This window comes from Ovis aries, chromosome 12 (genome assembly GCF_016772045.2).
Source record: "Ovis aries strain OAR_USU_Benz2616 breed Rambouillet chromosome 12, ARS-UI_Ramb_v3.0, whole genome shotgun sequence".
NCBI classification, from domain to species: domain Eukaryota; kingdom Metazoa; phylum Chordata; class Mammalia; order Artiodactyla; family Bovidae; genus Ovis; species Ovis aries.
Genome location: NC_056065.1, coordinates 51,087,997 through 51,114,821, shown reverse-complemented (window position 1 = coordinate 51,114,821; position 26,825 = coordinate 51,087,997). Strand labels below are relative to the sequence as shown.

At 52.0% G+C, this 26,825-nt stretch overlaps 1 protein-coding gene across 6 annotated transcripts; it reads left to right on the top strand.

Moving 5' to 3' along the window:
• Nucleotides 1–25,374, top strand: FBLIM1 (filamin binding LIM protein 1). Of its 6 annotated transcripts, none has more exons than XM_027975866.3 (9): nucleotides 1–103; nucleotides 6,016–6,071; nucleotides 6,494–6,763; nucleotides 11,815–12,005; nucleotides 12,864–12,981; nucleotides 14,448–14,617; nucleotides 17,633–17,811; nucleotides 19,581–19,698; nucleotides 23,908–25,374. In XM_027975866.3, exons 3-9 carry the CDS (start codon nucleotides 6,514–6,516, stop codon nucleotides 24,019–24,021), a joined length of 1,140 nt encoding a protein of 379 aa, XP_027831667.1. In that variant the 5' UTR covers nucleotides 1–103; nucleotides 6,016–6,071; nucleotides 6,494–6,513; the 3' UTR covers nucleotides 24,022–25,374. The 6 variants fall into 6 exon arrangements, with proteins under 6 accessions (XP_027831667.1, XP_060252568.1, XP_042113366.1 ...); XM_060396585.1 differs by lacking the exon at nucleotides 1–103 and adding an exon at nucleotides 169–1,385; XM_042257432.2 differs by lacking the exon at nucleotides 1–103 and adding an exon at nucleotides 1,680–1,891.
• The last annotated feature ends 1,451 nt before the right edge of the window (nucleotides 25,375–26,825 follow it).

The window sequence follows — 26,825 nt, the reverse complement described above, 5'->3', positions numbered from 1 at the left end:
GAGGTGACACAGACACCAAGGCTGGCGCTAGACTCCCTTGTCCGGGACGCTCCTCTCCCCCCGGGAGCAGCAGCAGAGGTGGGAAAGAGGTGCTGGACAGTTGGTAAGTGGCAGCAGCTGGACTCCACATTCCCCTTGGACCTGCCCTCTTCCAAGCCAGTCTTAGCTTAGCAGCAGGGAAGGCTTAGATCCTGCTTGGAGTCAGTGAGACCTTAGGCCCCACATCAACCTCACTGTCCCACCTGGAGGTGTGGTAGGTGCTTAGGGGAGGTATCATGGAGGTGAGGGGAAGGTAGCAACATTTTTATTTGCTTTAAATAAGCTTCTGAGTCACAATGCACTTTAAAAGGGAGTTCTATGGCTAAAAGGGTCTGAAAACCCCTGGATCAAACCTTCTTCCTTAGGGTCCTTCCCATGGCTGGCATCCAGTGGATTTTTCCTTCCTCCTGGGGAAGGTATAGAGATCTTGTTCCAAGGGGTGCTTGCAAAGGGAGGTAACCTTGTCAAGCAGGGGAATGACCCTGACCACGGGCTCAGGCAGCCTTGAGTGCGAGTCTCTCTCTGCTGAAAAGAGAGGGAGTCACCTGTCTTTGCAGCTTGAAGGGTGGCAGTCTCGCCAGCCGCTGGGACCTGCAGGGTGGCGTGTGTACCCAGGGGCACCTGCTGCTGTGGGTTGGAATCCAGCTCTGCCATTTGCCTCTTGTGTCGGCTTTGAGCCTCTCTGTGCCTCAGTTTCCTCATCTGTGAAGCAGGAATAATCAGCCTTTTCCCATAGGGCTCTCCCGGGAATTAAATGGAAAGGTCTGCAGGCCGAGCATCAGATAGGAAGCCCCTATGAACAGCAGCTACTGTTACTACTGTCGTTATTACAGGACTGGCTGTGAGGATGGAAAGGAAAAAGGGATGCAGAGCAGGATGGGAGAGGTGACCAAACACGAGTGAGGGATTTAGGGAGGCAGGGTGGGGGAGGAAGAGAAGCACAGGACAGGGTGTTCAGCGCCCCCCACCAGCCCCCAGAAGCATGACCCCCAAGAACAGCCCCAGAGCCCTCCAGCCAGCAGCGTGACTGCAGCTTTGGGCCCACAGAGGAGAGCCAGACCCTACCTGGCCTCCCTGCAGACGGTGCCGGCCCCAGCACTCCCCTGGCCTCCGCCACTGTGGCTTTAATCAAAAGAGCAATCTGTTTGCCTCTGAATCAGACCCAGATTCCTTTTCCCAGCAATGTTCCCTGGGCCTCCAGGGACTCAGGCGGCCCATCCAGGCTCCATCTCCTGCCCCAGAGCCCAGGCTGGGCTTCTCCCTCCCCATTCCACGTTTGGGGGACAGAGGAGCAGGAGGCTGGAGCAGTGGAGGGGTCAGATGCCGGGTCCAGCGTGGCAAACCGGGTAATCTGATTGCCAGCGAGGCCCTGTCTACCAGGCTTCCCGGAGGACCCTGTCCCCCCAGGACTCTGGGGACCCACCTGCAGAAGGCGTTAGGGGCCAGACAGGTCATTAGCCCCATTTTAGAGGCGAAGAAACTGAGGCTCAAGAAGGTGGAATGAATGCCTAGTGTCACAGGATTAGTGAGCGTCCGGGGAATCCAGGTCCCACCCGATCCTTAAGACCGTGGGAGATCCCAGGCCAAACTGGTGGGGCCACCACCCCAGGCGACCTCGGGGAGGGGGTTGGGGGAGGAGCACTCTGGGTTCACAAAGGACGAGGAGAGTGGGCACCCGAGGAGGCCGCCCACCCTCCAGGCCTGGGCCCAGGGGAAGGGAGGAGGGGTCGAGGGAACAAAGGGAACGGGGAGGGGGCGGCGCGGGGCGCGGCCGGCAGGTGGGGGGGCAGGTAGGGGCCGCTTCCGCCCGGCCGCGAGCCCGGGCCCCCTCCCCCAAGCTTCACCTTTTATGGTAAGGCGGCCGCGGCGGCGGGGCGGAGGGAGCCGAGGGGGCGGGGAGGGCGGAGGGGGCGGGAGGCGCCGCGCCGCTCCTGGCTCTGCTCGATCGGGTGACCGACCGGAGCCGCAGGGGGCGCGGGCGGCTCAGGTAAGCGGAGCGGGGGGGGGGGGGGGGGTCCCGTCCTGCCGTCCGCGCCCCCGGCTACACACAGGTGACAGCGCGGGCAGCCCCTGGCCGGCGCGCAGCCCTGCTCCCCGGCCCGGACCCCAACTCCGGCGCTCCCAGGGGGGCCCGCGGGGCTGGGGGCCGGGGGTGCGGGTCTCTGCTCCCCGGGCGGAGGGAGGGCGGGTCTGGAGGCAGCGCGGACGTCCCTGCCGCGGAGCGGCTCGCGGAGAGAAGCGGTAGAAGCAGGGCGGGAGCTCCCGCACAAAGAGGACAGCGTCCCGCACACGGATCGAACTAAAGTCCCCGGCGGCGCCCCACCGTGACCCTGCCAGCCGCCCCGCCTGGCTGCTTGCGGGAGGGCGCCGGGCTTCCCAAGGCCCTGGAAGCTCCGGGCCTCTTGCCCCAGCCGGGGTTAGGCGAGGGGCAGGAGGGGCCGCGGAACTGCCCCTCTCTGGGCCTCATATCCTCTGGGGGGGGGGTTGGTGCTGGGAAGGGGTGGGGCTGAGCTATTCCCAGGGTATGTGCCTGGGGCGCCCTGCCCTGAGTCCTCCTCCAGCCCAGAATCTGAGGACCCCGCGGAGAGACTGGGCAGCGCCCGGATCCCTGTTCTTCTCATTGATGGAAGCCAACTCCTGGTCTTCTCAGGGCCCCGGGGGTTCCGCCTCTCCTGAGGTACTGAGTAACTATCCGCTTTCTCTTGGCACCTACCCAGTACCAAGATCTTGAGCACCCCCTCTTCTTTTATGCTCTCAGCCACCCTTCCAAAAAGACCTCATTATTTCCACTCTTTGAAATAACAGAGGCCCAGAGAGGTTCAGTGACCTGCTTAGGGTGGCCCAGCAGGAAAGAGGTGGGGTTGGGGATGAACTCAGCCCTATGGGCCTCCTCCACTTCCCTGGGGTGGGAGAGAGGGAGAGGCCTTTCTGTCCCAGGCTCCAAGGCCAGGAGAGGGGGCTCAGTTTCACTCCCCCTGCCTGCAGTTTAACTCCCAACCAAGCCTAGGCTGCTTTCTCGGAGTACTGAAGAGCACAGCTTAGAGGAGGTCCCACAGGGTTTGAGAAGAGTAGGACCAGGGACAGAGGGCATGGTGGGGGACCACCCCCATCCTTGGAGGCCCTCCTGGTCAGCCAGCCCTACCCCTGCCCTGAGCTGCAGCCTAAAGCGGGGCTGGGTGGCTGGCTGGATCTCAGCCTCCTTCCTTCCTCTTAACAGGAAATGACTTTCCTTCCCTTTGTTTCCACTTTCTCCGCTTACCCAACTGGATCTCACTTTGGTCCTTTGGGAGAGGAAGGGTGGCGGCTGAGGATCCCCGGGCTGGACTGGGCTGGCTGGGAGACCGCCCCGCAGGGAGCTTCCTCACACACCCCCCGCTCCAGGGTGACCTGGGGGGCATTGGGACCCGAGGGGAGCCTTGGCTCCCTTTCCTGCTCGGGTCTGACTGACAGGGCTTTGAAAATCCCTAGCTCGGCCCCTTCCCCTGGGGCCTGAAGTCGCTGTTGAGAGCGCAGGGAAGGGATAGGCTGGGGTGGGGGGAGGGTGCTGCCCAGCTGTGAACATCTGGCTTCAGTGCTGGGACGTTCATCCTGGACATTGTCTGAGAAGCCAGCAGATCTGACTTCCCGGAGGGGTGTGTTGGCATGGAGTAGGGTTCAGGACAGGATGGGAGGGAGGCAGAGAAGGCACCCTCAGCAGCCTCCGGGGATGAGCCCAGAGTTTACTGGCCATCTGATAATTGGTCTGGATTGAGCCATTCTATGTAAGAACTGGAGATTTTGCCTCCCCACCCCGACCCACCCTGAATCATCCAGGGGAAAAAACTGTGACCTCTCAGGCCCAAGGATACCCCGTGGACTTCCAGGTTGGATCCTGCCCTGTTAGAATTCCAGGTCTCCAGTCGCCTGCTTGGGGCCTCACCTGGCCTCATCTATACAGTGGGGGAAGGACTTCCCTGGTGGTCCAGTGGCTAAAACTCCATCGTTTCAATGCAGGGGGCCCGCAGTTCATCCCACACGCCATGCGACACACCATGCAGGCCCCAACTAAGACTCACTGCAGCCAAATAGATATTTTTAAAAATGAAGTGGGGGCATAGCAATCTGTGTTAAGAGTTAAGTGTCTTTTTAATGTATTGTTTTATAATTATTTTCATTATTATTTTGGCTGTGCTGTGCAGGAAGGGTGCGTGGGATTTTTAGTTCCCCGACCAGGGATTGAATCCCGCCCCCCCCCCCCCCCCTCCTCGCCCCCCCCAACCCCTGCCGCATTGGGAGCATGGAGTCTTAACCACTGGACTGCCAGAGAAGTCCCAAGAATTATGTGATTCAGTAAGCACTGGCTGTAGTGCCTGGCACAGGGCAAGCACTTTATCAGTGGGTGCCCTTGTTCTTGTATTTAAACCTTAGATGCACTCTGAAACTTGTTTGCAAAAATAGATACTTAAACTTGTAACAAAGTATGAAAGCGAAGAGGAGGACAGCCAACAGAAGCATTCAGTTCAGTTCAGTTCAGTTCAGTCATTGCGACCCCTTGAATCGCAGCACGCCAGGCCTCCCTGTCCATGTACTTCCAAACATCGCTTACAAAACAGGAAACAAAAGAGAAGTACTTTACAAGAACTTTAGAAGTTTTATTTCTATATTGGTTTCTTGTTCAGAACAGATATTTTATTATCAGAATGAGCTACATGTTTTAATCAAAGATAAATCAATTTAAAGGGAATTTAGGAGCATATATTATTACTATTCTCCATCAGTCTTCAGGAGTCCACAATGGCCGGTGGAGGGAGGCCTTTGAATGGCCACTCAGGCTCCAGGTCATTAGGGTCCCTGTGGGCTGGCCTTTGGGGCTGATTCAGGGTGACCCATATGGAGAATAAGATAGAAAAAGGACAGTTCCTTCCCTGGGCACAAGCTCTGGGTGCCCAGTAAGAACTCTGGAGCTGAGCGTGGACAACTTGCCCCACCCCGTGACCCCACCTCATCCCTGGACCCAGAGCCTGCTCTTGGCAGGAACCACCTGAGAGAAGGAAAGTGCACTGTCCCTGGTCTGGATGCTGCCCTGCTCCTGGATCCATGCTTTGATGTCTCCTGTGAGCTGGACTTGGGTCATGCAAAGACCACAGCATATGAGGTCACTTCAAGGGAGCGGGCAGACATGATAATGGTGAGCCAGTGTGGCCTGTGATGGGCTGTCATTGCCCTGTGGAGTAGACAACGACCCTTGAGTAGGAAATCAGGGGAGGCTTCAGGGAGGAGGTGATGTTTGTGCTGGGCTTCTAAGGAAAAACTGGAATTTACCCTGCACTGGGCAGAAAAGACAGATGGTAGGAACATGCCAGGGCAAGTAAGAGAGAAAGATGGTTCAGGAAGGGTGCGTGGTCCAAGGTGGTCAAAAATAGGTTGAGGCCAGGGGAATTTGGACTTTATTTTGAAGGTAGTAGGGAGCCATGGAAGGCTTTTGAGTAGAGAAGACACAGACTGATGTTCCGGAAAGATCACTCCAGAGGCAGGATTCTAGATCCTTGAGGCACGCAACCCTGTGCCTGAACCAGGGCATGACTTTGGAGAAGAGAGCAGGAGAGATTCTAGCCACAGGATCAAGACTTGATTGGATGTGGAGGCTGATGGAGCACAGGATGTTGGTTTGTGAGCTGGGCCGGGAGAGGGCAGCAGAGCCAGGTGGCCAAGAGCATGGGCTCTGGGTTCAGATCCCAAGTTCCCTGCTGCGTGACCCTGAATGAATGACTTCCACTTCTCCCTCTGGGCTTCCTCATCTGTAAGACGGGGAGGGTAACAGTGCTTCTCCCGCAGCATGGGAGGTGTGTGAGTTAATGGGCGGAAAGTGCTTAGGGCAGGGCTGGCACAGGATACGCCTTGGTAAACCGTGGCTCTGATGGTTCATTGGTCCCCTTTGCCTCCTGGAATCCAGCGCTGATGTTCTAACCGTTGATTCACCCTGTCTCCCTCCCATAGTGGAGCTGGCCTGAACGTTGGGGACCTCAGCCTTCCTAGGAAAATCCAGATCCCAGGTGAGGAAGGTAGTTTGGGGTGTGGCCCTGGGCTGGGCCTGGCAGTCAGTAGTGCCGAGGGTGGGGAGCTGGCGGAACGGCCCCTCCCTCATACTCCTTGGAGGAGGGTAATTAATCATTGGTGAGGTGAGCAGGGCAGGGCTGCCCTTTGTTCCCCCAGGTGTGCAGGGTGGGGGATGGGCGGTCAGGACTGCTCTGTGGCCAGGTCACCTGGTGGGCCCCTGCCCTTCCCTGGGGGACATCCGCCACCCCTTTGGTGGCTGGGTGGGGTGCTGGCACTGTGCGATGGCTGCTCCTGTCTTGTTGGGAGAGGGAGGCTCCCTGCCCTGTGGGTGTCTGGTGTCCAGGTGGAGCGCCCCTGCCCATTCCACTCCTGCCATGCCCTGAACACTGTCCAAGCCTGAGCCCCACTCTGTCCCCAGCCCCACCAGAAGCTGAAACAATGGCCTCCAAGCCTGAGAAGAGGGTTGCCTCGTCTGTCTTTATCACCCTGGTGCCCCCACGTCGAGATGAGGCTGTGGTTGAGGAGGTGAGGCGAGCAGCTTGTGAGGCCCGGCCTGGCCGCCCCTGGGAATCTCCTGCCCCCACGAAGGCACTCGGAGCTGGCTCGGTGGGAAAGCTCCGTTCCTGGATGCCCCCTGGCAGGGCTGCAGCCCCAGGGCCAGCTATTCCACCTCAGCTCTCCAATGGAGGTAAGAGGGTGAGGGCAGTGGACAAGGGAGATGGGCTCAGAGGCAGCACTGAAATGGGGAGCAAAGAGCAGGCTCTCAGGTCATTTGTTGAGCACCTACTGTGTTCCAGGCCGACTCTGGAATCCACCTGCCTGGGTGTGAATCCTGACTCCTCTACTTGTTGGCTGTGTGACTTTGGCAAGCCACTTAACCTCTCTGTTCCTCAGTTTCTCAATCTGTAAAATGGAAATAATGATATAACCACCTCAAAGGGTCCTCATGAGGATTAAATGAGTTAACACATATGGAAAGTGTTGCTCCCAGGACCTGCCATGTAGAAAGTGCTGAATACCTACTGTTTATTATTCGGAGCCAGACACTGGGGATAAAACTTACATCCTAGTGGGGGAAACATAGTAAAAACATAAAATATCGTATCAGAAAGACACAGATACTATTTCAGACTTAAACACAGTAAAGAGTTGGGGAGGTGCAACTTTTTATGGGTTAATCAGGATGGCTTCTCCAAGAAGGTAATGTCTCAGCGCAGTTAAGACTTAAAGGACACTATAGAGCTAGAAGGGAAATGGGAACAGTTATTGCCCTGAGGCAGGGATGAATTTGGTAAGTTGAAGGAGCTGAGAGGTAGTTTTGTTCTCTGTTGAGCTCTGCATGCACTGGCTGTGTGATCTTAGGCAAGCTGTTTCCTTCTTTAAACTTCAGTTTCTTCCTCTGGAGGATGGAAATTTGGTTATGTATGTGATGTGAAGGGGCTTCCCTGTTGGCTCAGTGGTAAAGAGTCTGCCTGTGAATGCAGGAGACATGGGTTCGATCCCTGGTCTGGGAAGATCCCCTAGAGAAGGAAATGTCGACCTTACTCCAGTATTCTTGCCTGGGAAATCCCATGGACAGAGGAGCCTGGCAGGGCTACAGTCCATGGGATCACAAAGAGTCTGACAAAACTTAGCAACTGAACAACAACAAGAGCAAATGTGATGTGAAATCTCAGCTATCGGAGAGTAGCAAGGAAGGATGATGACACCGGGGCCTGCGGCAGCTGCTCATCTGAAGGGCCCCAGCTGGAACAAGGAGACACTGAGATGCTTAGTGTTGGAGTCCTCAGGTGCCTAGTCAGGTGTCCTGATGTTCCAGAGTGAGGCTAAGGAAGGTTTCCATCACCATGGAAACCACCTTAAGACCAGAAAGTGAAAAAGTGAAAGTGTTAGTTGCCTAGTCGTGTCCGACTCTTTGTGACCCCATGAGTTGTACCCCACCAGGCTCCTCTGTCCATGGAATTCTCCAGGCAAGAATACTAGAGTAGGTATCCATTCCCTTCTCCAGGGGATCTTCCTGACCCAGGGTTCAAACCTGGATCTCCTGCATTGCGGGTGGATTATTTACCGTCTGGTCACCAGGGAAGCCCCAGAGACCGAAAGGAAATGTCGGTTATAGGAAGCCAGACGCAGGAGGGAGAAGGGACCACACATGGACACACATAAGAGTACATGGATATTCATATAACACGTTTCTTCATTATAATGCAGCCTCCTAAACTAGTCTTTCCTTCCTAACGGCACATGCCAGGAACATCCTCCTGCTACTTCTCGCTTTTCTTTGCGGCCATACCTCGCAGCTCGGGGTATCTTAGTTCCCCAACCAGGGATGGAATCAAAGCCCTGGCAGTGAACGCCCTGAGTCCTAACCACTGGATCACCAGGGAAGTCTTGTATAGAAGAACCTGGACCATGATGACCAAAATTCACACCTCAGGATATTGACCCAATGAAAACAAAATTATGTTCCTTCTGGGTAGGAGAGAGGGAGCCCAGGAAATAGAGTTTAGATGCCAAAATGCCAAACCTTCTGGGATGTCTTCATGACTTATTGGAATTATAGGCAGAAGATCCTGGGAGTGTGGTTGTAAAACCTGACAGACATTCCTCAGTGGGGGGATAGACTTACAGTGGCTGGTTAGCCATGTTGCTGGCCAACTTGGCAATATTGGGGCTCAGCCCTGCTTAGAGTAAGTTCTAGGTGAGCAGAGGTCATAAGTCTGACCACAAAACACAGAGGTGGGCTCTGGGGGCCTACCTACTGCTTAAAGCCAGCTTTACAGCAGGTCATCATCTGACACCTGACCTATGCTTGTCCCCTCAGGAATGAATGAACCAAAGTCACTCAGTCGTGTCTGACTTTTTGCCACCCCATAAACTATACAGTCCATGGAATTCTCCAGGCCAGAATATTGGAGTGGGTAGCCTTTCCCTTCTGCAGAGGATCTTCCCAACTCAGAGATCGAACCCAGGTCTCCTGCATTGCAGGTGAATTCTTCGCTAGCTAGCCACAAGGGAAGCCCTGTCCCCTCAGGAACCCACCAGCATTTCTTGAACCCTTTCATCCTGGCAGAAGTCTCCCCTCTCGCTCTCTTGAATTCCTGCCCTGGCTGGGACCTGCCCACCCTTCACAGCCACATGTCGAGAACCTCAGGCATTTGGGAGAGGCCTCAGTGCTCTGCTGTCTCTCAGTGACCTGGTTCTTGACTCAGTCAGCTCACGTAGCACAGATTCTCACACTTTAGCAGCCTCAGCATCTCCTGGGGGCTTGTTCCAACCCAGCCAGCTGAGCCCCACCCTGGGCCTTCCTGATTCAGCAAGTCTGCTGTGGGGCCCAAGAATTTGCATTCCTTACTTGTTTCCAGGTAACTGATGCTCTGGCCTGGGGACCACACTTAGAGAAAGAGTATCTGGTCAGCAGGTGAGTAGTCCTCAAAGTGTGGCCTTTGAACCTGCAGCATCGGCATCACCTGGGAAATGTAGATTCTAGTGTAAATTCAGTGTCATTTCAAAAATGTCAATTCCCAAAGCTTACTCCAAACCTGCTGAATCTGAAGCGCTGGGGTGGGGCCCATCCTTTGACTTTTGGAAAAGCCTCTAGGTGATTCTGGGGCCGACTCAGAGGTCTAGAACAAGCTTTCCATCTGTACAGCCCTTGAGAGAACTGAGAGAGCTTATCTTTGTCGAATGGATGGGAAACCTGAAGCCAGAGAGGTGCCTCTGAACATGCAGGAAATGGGACCAGAGCCCAGGTCTTCAGGCAGCCAGGCTTCAAACCCTTTCTGTCTGCTTTCCCTAGGTGTTTAGGGCGCTCTGACCTCGCTGGAGCCTGGCCGACCTTGTCCGCCCGTGATAGGAGGTGGGCAGAGTGCCTCCATGCTCTTTCTCCCACTATTAATAGCACTCGCCCTGAGTGTGGCAGTGCACGCAGTCCTGTGCTGTGCTTTCTCTCCGGACCCCTCCAGCTGGAGTTCCAGGAGGAGTCCTAGGGAGCTGGGCAGCCCCTTGTCAGGACAGCCTGCAGGGGAGGAGGTTACACTATCATGAGGGCAAGAGTCAGACCCAATTTAGTAATTAAACAACAAACAACAAGGAAAACAGTACAAGGAGCCCCTGTATATCCCACATCTGGTTTCAGCAGTTACTGAGATTTGGCCACATTTGTTTCATCTGTTCCCTTTATTTTTTTCTCTTGTGAAGTATTTAAAGGAAATGCCAGTAATCAAGACATTTCAGCGCCACATTCTTACATACGGTAAGAATGGTTGTTTCCTTACATAACCTCAAGTCCAAACAATATATAACAAAATCAACAGGAATGCCTTAGGATTATCTAATAGTCTATCCATAATTGACATGCTTTCCCTTATCTGCAAAATGAGGGGAATTAAATGAGATGATTAAGCCTTTGAATCAGAACCCAAGTGAGATCCATAGCAGTGCTGGCCAATAAAATATCATGCGAGTCACAGATGGAAACCTCTTATGTAACTGAAATTTTTCTAGTATCCATCCATGCGGAAAAAAGTAAAATAATATTACTTTTATCAGTGAGATAATTTACATTCTTTTTTTTAGTACTAAGCACATCTCAATAGCCACATGTGGCTGGTGGCTTCTGTACTGGACAGCACAGATCTATACATTATATAAATCTCTTAATTCTAGGCACGTCCCCTCTTCTGATCTCTCCATGCCCTTAATTTCTTGCAGAAACAGTCCATTTCTATAGAATATCCTGTATGCTGACTGGTTCTTTTGGGTCCCTGTGTGGTCTCATCGAACTTGTCCCTCTGTTCCCCCTCACTCTTTTTTTGGCCACACCATGCTGCTGCAGGATCTTAGCTCCCCAAGCAGGGATCAAACCTATATCCCCTGCAGTGGAATCACGGAGCCCTAGCCGCTGGCCCTCCAGGGAATTCCCTTGTTTTTTTTTGTTTTTTTTTTTTTTGTAAGGACATTTCATCAATGCCGCCCGTCCCTTCTGATATGTAACACAAGTCAAAAGACCTGTGATGTCTGCTGGGGGTTATCGATGGGTTTGGATGGTGATGAGCAGCTCCTCTGGAAAGTTCCCTACTGACTGTCATCCCCTTGACACTTTCAACACCTGATAGTTATTACCTGAATCTGTTATGTACCTAGGTGGTGGTTCCCAACCTTGAGTGGCATCAGTGTCACTTGGAGGACTTCCAAAAACACCCCATGACCAAGCGCTGCCCCAGAGCTTCTGATTCTGCAGCTCTGCGGTAGGCTGAGAAGTTGTGTTTCTAACAAGGTCCCAGGTGATGCCACTGCTGCCAGTCTAGGAGTGACACCTTGAGAACCACCGTCTTAGGGGCTGGTTTTGCTTACATTTGAACAAGGCCCTTCTCATGGGGTTTCCAGGACTCTGGCACCCCGCTGGGGGAGGCTTGTTATAAAAGGCTTTGGCAGCCACTGTTTTCTGAGCCTGGGCCACATGCCAAGCCCTTACCTACATCATTTTACTTAATCCTCATGAACCACCCTAAGTGATTGAGACCCATATTCCAGTTGAGCAAACTGAGGCTCAGAGAGATGGTTTCTTGCTTAAGGACACCCAGCATGTCAGTGGTGGAGCCAGAGCTGGAACCGAGGTCTGGGTGACGCTGGACCTGAGCCCTCAGCCACCATGCTGCCCGGCCGCCTGGGTTAGTGTCCCCTCTTCCGTGCACCTACAGAGACTCTGGCCAACCCGTCCACTCCCTCTGGTTGCAGGGTGTTCACTTCCTCCTCCGCCCCTGGACGTTGACGATGCACTTCCAGACCTGGACCTCCTCCCACCTCCACCTCCGCCCCCTCCAGCGGACCTGTCCCCTCCTGACGAAGAGCCCCCCTCTGCAATGGGGGCATCACTCATTTCAGACTTAGAGCAGCTGCACCTGCCCCCTCCCCCACCCCCGCCACAGGTACTGCTGACCCCTGGTACCTGATGGAGCTCCACAGGTCAAAGGAGGGATGGTTGGAGGGAGGGGGCTTTCAAGATTTTAAGCCTGGAGGTTGTTAGGTCCCTTCTCCTACTCGAGGGCAGTCCCTCTAAAAACCTCTATCAGGCTGGTAAAAGTTGGATGTGTTTCTCAAGATCCCTGGAGAAGGGATGCCATACCCTTTCTACTTCAGTACTTCCATCAGCTCTGAGGAGGACATTCCCCTACATCTAAATCCTTCATCCTGCAGAGGAAACCCATCTCTAACCCTCTGCCCTTGACAGGGGCATTGTAGACATAGGAGGGCTCCAGGCCGAGGGGAACCATGACTCTAGGAGATTCCTTAGAAGCAGAAGGAAGTAGCATTGACTGGGTAAGGGAACCCAGAGCAAGGAGTTGGGAGAGCTGGCCTCAGTTTATACCTCTGTACCGGGGGGTTCATGGGGGTGGCTCGCCTGGTGGCTCAGCAGTGAAGAATCTGCCTGCCAATGTGGGAGATCCGTGGTGCAGGAGGATCCCACATGCCACAGGACAGCTAAGCCCTTGTACCACAACTACTGAGCCTGTGCTCTGGAGCCTGGAGCCACAGCTACTGGGGCCCTGGAGCCTGGGCTCTGCAGCAGGAGGGGCTACCACAACGAGAGGCCCACTCAGTGCAGCTAGAGCGCAGCCCCCGCTCCCTACAACTAGAGGAAAGCCCAAACAGTAACAAGGGCCAGGCACAGCTAAAAATAAAAGCTATTAAAGGAGAGGGGGCTAATCGTGCCTGGTGCCACCAGAGGAGGGGCAGAACTGTATGGTGTCCCTGTGGGATGACTCTTCTCCCCTCTGTCCCCACAGGCCCTGGTGGAGGGGCCTCCACTGCAGCCTCGGCCCAGTCATCTCAAGCCCGCAGAGGAGGAGCTGCCGCCCCCTCCCGAAGAGCCTGTCGGCTTCCCTGAGAGAGAGGCCTCCACAGGTATGGCCGGAAAGAGTCTGTGTGGCCCACTGGGCCCTCGTGGGGCCAGCATGGACTTGCAGGGGCAGCTGGGGCAACAGGGACCCGCTCACAGTGCAGTAATGGGCCTTATAGTTGTGAGGCAATTTTATTTTTACTGCCTTGACCTTTTCTTCCTGTATAACAAAATCCATTTAAAACTTGCCGTGATGGCAAAAATGCCTTGAATTTTTTCACTGTTTTAAGTTTTTGAATACGTAGCACCCTTACATAGTACAAAATAAAAAGCACAAGGAACTTCTCTGGTGGTCTAGTGGCTAAGACTCTGCATTCCCTAGGTTCAGTCTCTGGTCAGGGAACTTGATCCCACATGCCAGAACTAAGAGTTCGAAAGAGTTTTGCATGCCGCATCTAAGACCCTGCATGGCCAAATCAATACAGAGACAAATTTTTTTAAGGATAAATAAAAATAAAAGGCACATTCCAGATAGACAGTCTGTTAATATCTGGTGCACATCCTTTCAGAGGTTTCTTCTGCATATGCAAGCAGATGCATATATATCCTTCCTCACAAATAGGAGCAAGCTCTGCGCTGTTCTGCACTTTGCTTTCTTTTCTTCATTCAATCTTAGAACTCATTTGACATCAGAACATAAGGAGTTTTCTTGTTCCTTTTCACAGCTGCATAGTATTCCTTAGCTGGGTCTGACTACATGCGTTTAACTGGTTGCCTGTGGACAGGTGCTCAGGTGGTCATGCTGAGTGAATTGCCTTGCACCTAGCCATCTTGCCCATGTGCAAGTTCGTGAGATAAATTCCTAGAAGAGGAGGCACTGTGATATTTTTGCCAAGTTGTACTTGGTCATCCCCATCTACACTCCCACCAATGGTGTCAGAGTGCCCATCTGCTCACAGCTTCTCCAGCACCGTCTGTTACTCATTTACTAAATGGCTATTAAGTGCCTACCACGTACCAAGGCCTTCTCTAGTCCCAGGAAGTAATTCTTCTCTGACTTCTTCCAGTGTTCTTATGGTTTCCCTTTTCACATTTGAATCTTTGCTACGTTTGGAATTAGCTGGGTGTAAGCTGTCACTATGGAGCTGTCTGTCTTGTGTTGATATTTTTACAGATGGCAACTTATTTGTCCTAACACTACCTGTCTGAATTTTAGCTTTTTCTTTTTTTGGCCGCACTGTGTGGCATGTGAGGTCTTAGTTTCCCCACCAGGGATTGAACCCAAGCCTCCAGCATTTGAAGCACAGAGTCTTAACCACTGTACCACCAGGTAAGCACCTTGATTTTAGCCTTTTAAAGGCCACTCACCTTCCTTCTTAATGTCCCTCATGATCCTCCTCGTGAGCTGAGGCTGTGCTTATAGCCTCTAGGGGTTTGAAGCAGAGACCTGGCACTCTAGCTAGGTCCTGGGTGGTGACTGGGTACAGTTCTCCCAGGCTGGGCAGATCACAGCCTGTTTCCTCTACCCTAGACATCTGTGCCTTCTGCCACAAGACTGTGTCCCCCCGAGAGCTGGCCGTAGAGGCCATGAAGAGGCAGTACCACGCCCAGTGCTTCACGTGCCGTGTCTGCCGCCGCCAGCTGGCCGGGCAGAGCTTCTACCAGAAGGATGGGCGGCCCCTCTGTGAACCCTGCTACCAGGTAAGCCCAGCGCCGTTCCCCAGGTGCCAGCACTGAGCACCTCTTTTCTCACAACGATCTGGAGAGGTAGGCGCTAGTGACCCATTTTACAGATGAGGAAGCTGAGGCTCAGAGAGGAACTCAGCTAAGGTGTGTGCATTTCCCATGGCTGCTATAACATATGACCACAAACTTGGTGGCTTCAAATGATACACACTTAATTCTCTTATGATTCTGGAGGTCCAAGGTTCAAAATCAGTTTCACTGAGTTAGAATCAGTGTTTTCCTCCCTCTGGAGGCTTTAGGGGAAAAGTCCATTCTCACCTTTTCCAGCTTCCAAAAGCAGCGTTTCTTGGCTCCTTTGTCTGTCTTCAAAGTCAGCAGTGTGGCATCTTGCATCAGTTTCTTTTTTCTCTCTTTCTCTCAGGTCTCCCTCTGCCTTCCTCTTTTAAAGATACTCGTGATGACATTTGGGGCCCACATGGATGACCCAAGTTGATCTCCCCATCCCAAGGTCCTTAGCTCAGCCATACCTGCAAAGTCTCTTCCGTTTTCTTTTACCTTTTTGTTTTGTGTTAGAGTGTAGTCGGTTAACGATGCTGTGATGGTTTCAGGTGAACAGCAAAGGGACTCAAGCCACACATGTCCATGAATCTGCTCTCCCCCAGGCTCCCTGGCCATCCAGGCTGCCACACAAAAACTGAGCAGAGTTCCCTGTGCTCTACTTGTTGGTTATCCATCTTAAATATAGCAGGTGTGTACATGTCCATCCCAAACTCCCTGACTGTCCCTTCCCCCTGGGAACGTTAAGTTCATTCTCTAGGGGCTTCCCTGGCAATCCATTTGTTAAGACTCCGAGCTTCCAGTTCGGGGCATGGGTGTGATCCCTGGTTGGGGAACTAAGATCCCACATACTGTATGGCATGGCCAAAGAAAAAGTTCGTTCTCTAAGCCTATGCGTCTCCCCATCCCAAGATCCTTAACTGAATCACACCTGCAAAGTCTGTTGGGGTTTTTTTGCTGCACTGCACCGCATGGGAGTGCTGAGTCCTTACCATTGGACCACCAGCGAATTCCCTGCAAAGGTAGTCACAGGCTCCAGGGCTTAGAACCTAGACACCTTTGGGGCATCATTCAGCCTGTCATATTGTCACACTCTGCTCAGTGGTGGAGCTGGTGACCTGCCCCGGCCCTGGCTGGTTCTGGACCCTGCTTGTGGTCTTGCCACTCCCTCACCACGAGGTTCCAGTGTATGGTGTGATGGGGCATCTCTGGGTACCACGTGTAGTCTGGAAGCTCTAGTTTGGATGCCAAGGTGCTGGAATTGCTAACTCTCCAGTGCCACGTGGTGGCGTTTCTCCCTGTGGTATACAAACCTCCCTTATGCATCCCTAGGGGTGCAGTCAACCTCACCTTGTCCTCATAGATTGGTGATGCCTGGCAATCTGCATTTTTAACAAGTCTCTCCAGTGATCCTGATACACACTGAAGTCTGAAAAGTACTGACTTGAAGGGTTAGAACATTTGGAGTCGGGACTGTTTAGAAAACTCAGAACGACCTGATCCCAGGCAGCGAGGTGCTATGGGAGGAGAGAGGAGCCAGGCCGTCCCACCCTGACCCTGGCTCCATCAGCGTGACTCCTCCCCAGCCCGGATCCAGGCAGGGGTGAAGCAGTGGTGGGGAGAAGGGGTGAGGGTGCGGTTTTAGCTGAGAGCAGCCAGGAGGGCCTTCAGCAACCAATAGAGTGGGGAAGCAGGAAATGCTGCCCCCACCTGGCACATCTGTCCAGAGGAAATCAGGTTAAGATGAACGGGTGCACAGCCAGGAAGGGGAAGAGACATGCAGAAGAGGTAGGTGAGTTAGCGGGATGCCCTCTGCTCTGTCTCAGTAATACCTACCCCGTCCTCTCTCCTTCCGCTCTCTTGTCATCCCACCTCATTCCAGAAGGGATTTGAGATAGCTTGTAAGAATGCACACATAGAGACTTCCCTGGTGGTCCAATGGCCCAGACTCCATGCTTCCAGTGCAAGAGGCCCAGGTTTGATCCCTGGTTGGGGAACTAGATCCTACATGCTGCAGTCACAACCCAGTGCAGCCAAATAAATAAATACTTTAAAAAAAAGAATGCATATAATAACTATAATCAATAATAATGTTGTACACTTAAAACTTCATTAAGAGGGTATATTTCATATTAGGTATTCTTACCACAATAACAAAAAAAATTTTTAAGAACACATATAATAATATGAGAGGGCTTCCCAGGTGGCACTAGTGGTAAAGTACCCACCTACCAATGCAGGAGACATAAGAAGGTTAGATCCCCGGATTGGGAAGATCCCCTGGAGGAGGGCATGGCAACCCACTCTAGTATTCTTGCCTGGAGAATCCCATGGCCAGAGGAGCCTGGCGGGCTACAGTCCATGGGGTCACAAAGAATCAGACACAACTGAAGCAACTTGACACGCACACATAATACCATGAGATATCAAATAAATTGATAAACCAGAGGAAATCAAGGTAGAAAGTGAGATGAGATCCAAGGAAAGTTAGTACTCCAAAAGTGTGTGAAAGACCCTTATACTCATTCCTAAAAGTGGAGCATGAAATCGGACTGTAAACTTCCAGGTAGCCAAATGGAAAATGATAAGTTTCAAGATTTATCATCCGTAAAATAAAAAGCATGACAGTTCCTCTGGGAATGCCTTTTACTGGTTCTGAAGCTTTGGGGAAATTTTTCCTATGGACCCTCATGGGCCCTGTCCTTGAGCATTTCCTAATCACACAAAAAAAGATGCAGTCATAGCGTCATGGCAGGATTTCCCACTGTAAACCAGGGATACAGGGCCAGACTTGATCCCCTCCAAGCAACGTGGAGGTTTAGGGGCAGTAGTTAGGGTTCCGGTTGCATGAATGTGAGCATCTCTCTGTATCTCTGCCTCCTGGGCCCCTGTGGGTAGCTGGTCCAGTGCCCCTGGTGGCTTGGAGGGGGCACACCCATGGGCTGGCTCTGAGGTGGTGGCCTTCTGTCCCAGGACACTCTGGAGAAGTGTGGCAAGTGTGGCGAGGTTGTCCGGGAACACATCATCCGGGCCCTGGGCCAGGCCTTCCACCCCTCCTGCTTCACGTGTGTGACCTGTGCCCGGTGCATCGGGGACGAGAGCTTTGCCCTGGACAGTCAGAATGAGGTGTACTGCCTGGACGACTTCTACAGGTATGAGAGGGGACCGCACACCAGGTGGGGCCTGGAGGACCGTGTGGGGCTCAGGTGAGATGGAGTTGCTGAGCCTGAGTGCTGGAGGCTGGGTCAGAGCTACCCTGCCATCTCTGGGCCTGCAGAAACCAACACTGCCTGTTCCGCATACCCTGTGTTTGAGTGACCACCTGCTGGCCGCTGACACTTTTTGTTTTTAATTGGAGTATCAGGGGTCTCGAAGAGTCGGACACGACTTAGTGACTTCACTTTCATTTTTCACTTTTCATGCATTGGAGAAGGAAATGGCAATCCACTCCAGTGTTCTTGCCTGGAGAATCCCAGGGACGGGGGAGCCTGGTGGGCTGCCGTCCATGGGGTCGCACAGAGTTGGACACGACTGAAGCGACTTAGCAGCAGCAGCAGCAGTGTATATATGTCAGTGTCACTCTTTTAATTCATCCCACCCTCTCATTCCTCCACTGTGTCCACAATTCCGTTCCCTACACCTGAGTCTTTATTCCTGCCCTGCCAACAGACTGTACCATTTTTCAGGATTCCGTGTATATGTGTTAATATACGATACTTGTTTTTCTCTTTTTGACTCACTTCACTCTGTGTGGCAGACTCAAGGTTCATCCACGTCACTACAGATGACCCACTTCTCTTCCTTTTCTTGTAGCTAACTCTTTTTGAGCAACTCCACTTGGGTTAGGCCATTTCATCTCAAAACTGTTAGTACAGGCAGGCACTGTTAAAGGTTCTGTTTTAGCAAATGTGGAAACTGAGGCATGCAGTACGTAAGTACAGTAAGTCTCCTACATACGAACCTTCAAAGATGCGAACATGCATCTGATTCCAGCAAGGCCCCAGAACCTGCGCCGTTGCCAGGTAGGAGTGAAACTGTAGCTTGCGCTCCATCTCCTGTTGCCGATGATCCTTCAGCTCTACCACCCCCCACCTCTTCTCCCTCCTCCGTTCATTAACTCTTTTTGCCTCTTCACTTGATGCCAGCCCCTGTAGACCAGCTGTTGTATGTACTACTATACTTTTCAAGGTGCTGTACCATAAGATTAAAAAATGTTTTCCCTATTTTTTGTGTTTGTTTTTAATGTACATATTTGTGTGAAAAGTATTATAAACCTATTATAATATAATATTCTATAACTGACTGTGTTAGTTGAATAACTTTGTTGGACTTACGAACTCACTCTCGGAACAGAAATCATTGGTATGTAGGGGACTCACTGTACCTAAGTCTCCCTGATGGTAAGAACGGAAGCTGCAATTCAAACCCCGTCAAACTGACTTCAGGGCCTTGCTGTCAATCCCCAGACCCCAGGGCCTCCCCTCATAGCTAGAACTGTATGGAGCGATGGTGATGCACGTGTCCAAGAAGCCTTGTCCATCACTGCCCAAGGGGAGAGACAGAAGCGCCTAGCAGAAAAGGAAAGAAGAAAAAGCAGTGATCTGATACAGGACCAATGAAATGGGTTCACCGGAAGCACACACATGAGATTTCTCTGCTTTCTCCAATTCCAATGTTCCCCAGTTACGTCCTTCCCTTGGGCTAATTATACCCTGGGAAGTTGGGTCTAATTACCCAGGTCTCTCCATTTGCTTATGCCAGGAAAAAATAGGCGTTTGTGGTTGTAGCTCCAGGTGTAGTCACATAGCAACAGATCCAAAATAGCTCTGGGAGGTGAACCAAAGCCAGCCCAGGTTCTGACAGCTAATTTCTGCGGTCGTGGGTGTGAACGCCTCCTGAGCTTAGGTTTCTTTCTCTCTAGGAAGTTTGCCCCAGTATGCAGCATCTGTGAGAATCCCATCATCCCCCGAGATGGGAAGGATGCCTTCAAAATCGAGTGCATGGGAAGAAACTTCCATGAGAACTGCTACCGGTGTGAGGTGAGTGGAACAGTGCTGATTTAATTAGATGTAGCTGGTCCAGACCACATGAGCCCTGTTGAGAGCCTGCTGTGTGCCAGGCCCTGGACTGAGACAAGTCCAGGTGAGGGCTCTGATCTCAAATTGCTCACCATCCAAGACTTCCCTAGAGGTCCGGCAATTAAGACGCTGAGTTTGCAATGCAAGTGGTGCAGGTTCGATCCCTGGTTGGGGAACTAAGACCCCACTTCTACATGGCGTGGCCAAAAAGAAGAAAATTGTTAGCCCAGGCTATCTAGTAGCAGACAAATAAGAATGGGAATAACTGCAAATCTAGTCTTTGAGTTAATGATAGAAACCAAATTCAACCTGCTTTCTACAAGAAAGGAGATCTTAACAGGAAGGTTCTTGGTGGTGATATCATTGATGACGTCAAATGTTATAGGGCTTTTTCTCTGTCTCTTGGTTCTGCTTTTATGTGAGTGTTTGCTTCATTTTCTCTCGCTGTGCCCTGGCATTCTCTGTGGGACAGGAGATACATTGCTGGCTCAGGTTTACATCCTTCCAACTTAGAAACCCCATCCAGTGACCCCACACAGTCCCAAGACCTCTGAGTCACCCAGCTTGGATCACGTGGCCCATTCTGGATCAGTCAGTGGCCAGGGGCTCTTACTGATAATTTCTAGGGCCCGGGAGGCAGCACTATACGAAGCCATTGGGATTGACTGTGCATGCTCAGTCACTCTTTGAGTGACTATGTCTCTCTTTGAGTCCATGGACTGTTGATCAATAGGTTCCATAGAATTTTCCAGACAAGGATACAGAAGTAGGTAGCCATTTCCTCCTCCCAGGGGATCTTCCCAACCCAGGGATCGAACCCACATCTCCTGCATTGGCAGGAGGATTCTTCACCACTGAGCTAACTGGAAAGCCCCCTGAGCTGCCAGGGAAGCCCTGATACAACCATAGGAAGGACAAAAGGAATGCTGGGCAGACCCACACCAGAGATGTCCTTTCAAGGTGCTACGAAAGAGCATGTATTAAAAAAAAAAAAAGAGCATGTATAAATCCGCTTTGGGGCAAAGAAGGCAGCAGTTAAGTCAAGTGATCAAGATTGGTCCAATCAAAGCACTCGTACGTGATTCTCTTTAGTTTATCTTTGCCTCTGCTGGGTCTTCCTGGCTGTACAGGGTTTCCTCTAGCCGTGGTGCGCGGGCCTCTATTGCCGTGGTTGGCTGTTCTGGGGTGTGTGGGCTCAGTAGCTTCAGCCCCCAGCTCTAGAGCACAGGCTCGGTAGTTGTGGCTCAGTTGCCCTGAGGCATGTGGGATCTTCCCAAATCAAGGCTCAAACCCACGTCTCCTGCATTGGCAGGCGGATTCTTTACCTCTGAGCCACCAGAGAAACCGTCAAAGGCACTCGTAGGGGAGGCAGTGCTTAACCTGGGTTTTGCAGGATGTGTAGAAGTTTGCCACAGAGTCCAAGGGGGAAAAGAAGTCCAGAAAGAGGCAAGGGCCTATGTAGCACAAACGGCCTGAAGAATTGGAGAAAGTGGAAGTTTCTAGGTGTGTCTGGAATGTAGACTGCTGGATATAGAGTGAGGCCAGAGAGAAGGAAAGGGCCCCAGGTGCCAAGCTAAGCAGTCAGCATGCAGGCAGTGGTGAGGCTGAGGTGGGAAGGCTGGTTAGAAGCTGGTACAGTGGTTCTAGCAAGAAATGCCTGGAGAGCCGCACAGGCCTCACACTCAGAAGGATCCTCTGTTTGCTTGAAGTTTTGCTGTCATTTTTAAAAATTCTTCATTTTTGAATAAGGGACTCTGCGTTTTCATTTTGCCCCAAAGTCTGCAAATTATATAGTCAGTCCCGGGCAGGCTCTAAGAATCTACCCTTATCTCTTCCTGTCTTCCTCATGTCACTGATGTTTTGGTGATGATGACAAAAAGGTATCACCGAAGTGGGGACTCCCAGAGCAAATTTTTCTCTCTTTTTTTTTTAAATTTTAATTGCCATATAGTTGCTTTATAGTGCTGTGTTAGTTTCTGGTGTACAGCAAAGTGATTCAGTTATGCATATGTTATTCTTTTTCATAGTTTTGCCTAGAAAATTCCATGGATGGAGGAGCCTGGTGGGCTACAGTCCATGGGGTCTCAAAGAGTCGGACACGACTGAGCGACTTCACTTTCACTTTTCACTTTCCATTATGGTTTATCACAGAATATTGAATATAGTTCTCTGTGCTGTACAATAGACCATGTTGATCCATCCTATATGTAATAGTTTGTAACAGAGCAAATCTCTTAATCAGCCAGTAAGATTCCAAACATTTATTCACTCACATTTAAGCAGAGGTCTGGAGCCAAGAAGCCATTTTCACTGAGAGTGACCTGAGAGTTTAATCAAGAAGTTGACACACTGCTTCATAATTATGTTGACGTGTTGGTTATAGTTCAAAGTTTGGCTGATAACACATCTTGAAAGAACAGCGGTGAAATTCAGATGCTGTTATCCCTGCCATAGCCCACGTTAGGTCCAGTGGCGACTGGCATTTCCATGGGCCTGGATGGTGAGCAAATAAACCCTCCCTGCTTCTCCTTAGTCAGCTTACTGGAAACATTGCCCAGGCTGCTTTTGTGAGTCAGAGTTTGGACTCTAGCAGCTGCATTTCAGAAAGTAAGGCTTCAACCACAGTGGCCTGAGCGGATGTGGTTACTGTTTCTCTAGGAAGGGAAGTGGGTTTCAAGGTGCCGTCCACACTCTTCTCACCATTCCTGCCCCTTTTTTTTGGCCGCACTGTGCTGCCTGTGATCTTAGTTCCTCAACCAGGGACCAAACCCACACCCCCTGCAGTGGAAGCTCAGAATCTTAACCAATGGACTGCTGGGGCTTTCCCCGTTCCTGCCTCCCTTGTGCTCCATGTTATTTCTTAAAATTACCAGAAGAGTAACAACGCTTCCATACTAGTATTTTTCAATATAAAATGCTTTCATACACATCACCTTGAAAAGTAGAAATGTTAGTTGCACAGTCATGTAGACTCTTTGCGACATCATGGGCTGTAGCCCACCAGGCTTCTCTGTCCATGGAATTTTCCAGGCAAGAATACTGGAGTCGGTAGTCACTCCCTTCTCCAGGGGATCTTCCGAACCCAGGGATCTAATCCTGGTCTCCTTCATTGCAGCAGATTCTTTCCTGTTTGAGCCACCAGAGAAGCCCCTTATTGAATCCTAATGATGAGCTTTTGATATGGGAGTTTCTGTCTTCATTTAAGATGAGGAAACTGAGGGTCAACAAAGTAGTTTTTCCCTGTGTTCTGGGCAGGGCCTGACAGCTTTCTGCCACCTGACAGCTCCTTCTCAGGCTCTGCGACTTGGTCATAGTTGAAGTGTTTCTGCATTTAATTCTAATTTAGAAGAGGTCACATGAGCCCCTTTGGGACTTTAGGTTTGGCACTTGGTGCTCTCAGAATGCCAAACAAGTGGCTGTTAGGAATAGCCCAGATCCTGGCATTAAATAGCCCAGAGTCACCTTGAGAGACTCGAGGTGCAATTCCAGGAAAAAGACACACGAGGGCGCCCTCCCCAGCTGGCAGAGCTGAATCAGGATGGCTGGGACTCCCGAGTTGTCTCTAAAATCAGCCTTTTTCTGGTCTCATCCGTTCCGCTCTAGGGAACACCAGCCATGCCCTGAGCAGGTCTCTGGATGTTCATCATTCTTGTTATTTCCTGCACGTGCCCAAGTGAGGCCCAGATGAGGTGCGGGCTTGTGGCAAAATGGTAAATTTAGCAAAGTCTGGGCCCCGAATCCCCGTCCTCATTTTAAAATCTTTTGGGGATTTAAAAGTTGGAAAAATGAAGGTTTGTGCCAGTGTTGAAGCTGTGTTAACAGTGGAACAACAAAAAGACCCCTGGATTCTGAGCCTGAAAACCCGGTCCTATCCTAGCTCTGGAACTAGCTGTGACCTGGGGTGGACGTCATCCCTCATTGGACATCAGAGAGGGCTTTTAAGACCCTTCCAGCCCTTTCCATGATCCCTTAGGGGGCTTCCCCACCAAAGGGCTGCCTCGTCTCCCAGTGTCCTGGACTCTCCTCTCGGGTGATGCAGCTAATCTCCCCCACGAATGCTGGCAAGTCCCACCTGCCTGGGCTCCGTGTGCAGGGCTTAGGCCTGGGGCCCCAGGCTCCAGGTTCCAGGGCTTGGGCCTGGGTCCATCCACATGTGTCTTGTTCCCGCAGGACTGCAGGGTCCTCCTGTCTGTGGAGCCCACGGACCAGGGCTGCTACCCGCTGAACAACCGTCTCTTCTGCAAGCCGTGCCATGTGAAGCGGAGTGCTGCGGGGTGCTGCTGAGGGCACCCCCGGGCCGGGGGCTGCGGCTGCACACTAGCCCTGCTTGTCGGGGCTCCTTCCCTCACTTGTGTCCCTTCCCGACCTGTTCTGGCATGCTTTCCTTCCAAGCCACACACAGGGACCAGCTTGCAGCTCCGCCCATCAGTTCGGCCGCTGAGCCCCGGCCTCCTCCCAGCTCAGAGCACCCTTCAGACTCTCAGCGGTTCCTTCTCTCCTCTGGGCACCAGAAGGCTTTCGTACTGTAAACGTCATGCCTGGGGGTCCCACCTCCACCACTCTGGCCCTCTTGAGCACTGGCCTCGACCTCCATTTCCAGGGGTCAGTTGGGTGAGTCTCCAGCGGGCACCCTGTGTCCATAGCAATGATCCATGAGCTCTGAGGGTGCTGAGCTATTAGAGTACAACCCCAGAGTCCTTTAAAAAGCACTATTTTTAACATTTGAAGGTTAGATGATAAGAAACATACTTTGGATTTGGGGGGAAGGTGGGGAAATACCTTCCATTGTTCATAAATGTACAAGATAGTGACCCTTCTGGTGGAACGGACTTCCCACCTTGGGGCTGTGTTGACATGGAGCTTAGGCCCAGGCATGAACCTGCACAGCAGCAGCAGGAGCAAAGGGTGACATGCTGACACCCAAGGACGATGTCAGCAACTCCTCCACCTGCCTTCTGGCGGTGCCTCCCGTGTGCAACAGTGATTCTGCAGACACAGATTAAGAGCCTGTTGCTTGCCAGGGGGAGGAGCACAGGAGCCCTTAGGTGTTCCTCCTGCAGCCCTGATGGGGGCTGTGCTCACACGCACACACACACACACACACACACACTCCTCCAGGACAGTAACAGGGGTGTCCCCCAACCCCTGCTTGGGCCCTTCAGCCCAGGCTGCCCTGTGACCACTGGTCACACCTCTAAGATTCTTTTCCCTTTTAAGAAAAAATCACTTGATGTTTTGTAACTTCTAAGACATTTTGTAGGGCATGAACACACAAAGCAAAAGGTGCTTTCCTCCCTGGGGTCATCTCAATGTACCACGTGCTCTTAGGAGGATTCTCGGAGCTCCAAGTACCTGGAGGGTTTCTGTGTAGGGCCCCTTAAGGGCTTCAGACCAGAGCAGAGCTTCTTGCCTGAAGCTTAGAGCCTCAAGTCCCAAACTCCAGGCATTCCCATAACCTCCACAGTTTTTATCATATGAGGACCTGTTCTCTCACTTCCTTAATATTATCTTTAACTGAACATCCTTTTTCTTTTTACTCACTTACCAATTTAGTCTTATGCTAACTAAGCAATATATCCACACAGTCACATGTTGATGTGCTAGTTATACATGAAAATAAATGCATAACTGTTCAAACTTTGTCTGTATTCCAAATAAGATCTCACCTTGTAAATGCTGGCCTTTGCTTAGTAACAGAAAAATCTCAGGACAGCTGCTCTGTGTGCATGTGTGTGCTTGCGTGCTCAATTGTGTCTGATTCTGCAACCCCCTGGACTATAGTCCTCCAGGCATCTCTGTCCATTGAATTTTCCAGACAAGAATACTGGTGCAGGTTGCCATTTCCATCTCCAGGGGAACCTTCCTAACCCAGGTATCAAACCTGCCTCTCTTGCGTCTCCTGCATTGGCAGGCAGGTTCTTTACCAGCTGAGGCACCAGGGAAGTCACCAGTGTGACATGAATGTCCAGCAAGTACCTGTACCCTCTGTCCCAAACTGGGGCTCTTCTCAGCAGGTAAAACGACCCCTGTCCCTCCTGATGTCCAGCGATGAAGACTTATACCAGCCAGCACACAGGTACAGCTGTTCTTGGACATGGCCACCGGCAGTGAAGCAGCTGCTGGGTGACCAGGGTGTGGAAGCCCTCCAAGGCCACCGAATCCTTTAGCAGAGTCAACACCACCCCCCGGATGTGCTCTGCACATGGGCCACACTCCCTGTGAGCTTGCTCACCACCAGTTGGGCATGGTGAGCGCAGCTCCAGAAAGAAGCATGTGGGACATGCTCTCGGTTCACAAAGCTGGGTTTATTATGCTGGCTGCAGCAGGGTAGGGTGGGGGGCTGCACTGTATGAGGAACGGCAGGGCATCTTAGTGAGGGTTAGGGGGCTTGTAGAACATGGCCAGGTACTGAGGGATTTGGGGAGGACTTAAGGATGCAGCGGTTTGCTCCCGATGTGTGCTGTCGGGAAGCAGCGGGCGTTCTGTGGTTGAGAAGCTTGATTCACTGCTCTCCTGAATGAGGCGCAGGCGCTGCTGCTTCGGTTGGTAGGGGAGCAGCAGGGGCTTGTAGGATGGAGGGCGATTCTTTTGGCGATTCTTGCAGCTGGCCTGGAGGCGCTGGGCTCCACGACCTGCCTCCAGGGCACTCACTGAGGCTCAGAGGTGAGAGCCAGGCTAGCAGCTCCCCCAGCTGTCAGGGGCACTTTTCTCTCCTAGTTTGGTTTGTTGTCGTTTTTCCGGTCATTAAATTGTCATCTTGTGCTGTAATAACACATGTCGCAGCCTGTTTCTGGTTAGTTGTGTTTGGAAGGGTGGTGTCTGGATGAAATTCTGGGCGATGCCTGTGTCTTTTGGGCCACACGTTTATAAATCACTCCGTAAAGGGGTGCTTTCCTGGTGGTTCAGCTGGTAAAGAACCTGCCTAGCAATGCAGGAGACACAAGAGATGCAGGTTCCATCCCTGGATCAGGAAGATCCCCGGAGGGGGAAATGGCAACCCACTCCAGGATTCTTGCTTGAAGACTTCCACAGAAAGAAGACGCTGGCAGGCTATAGTCCATGGCGTTGCAAAGAGTCAGACACAACTG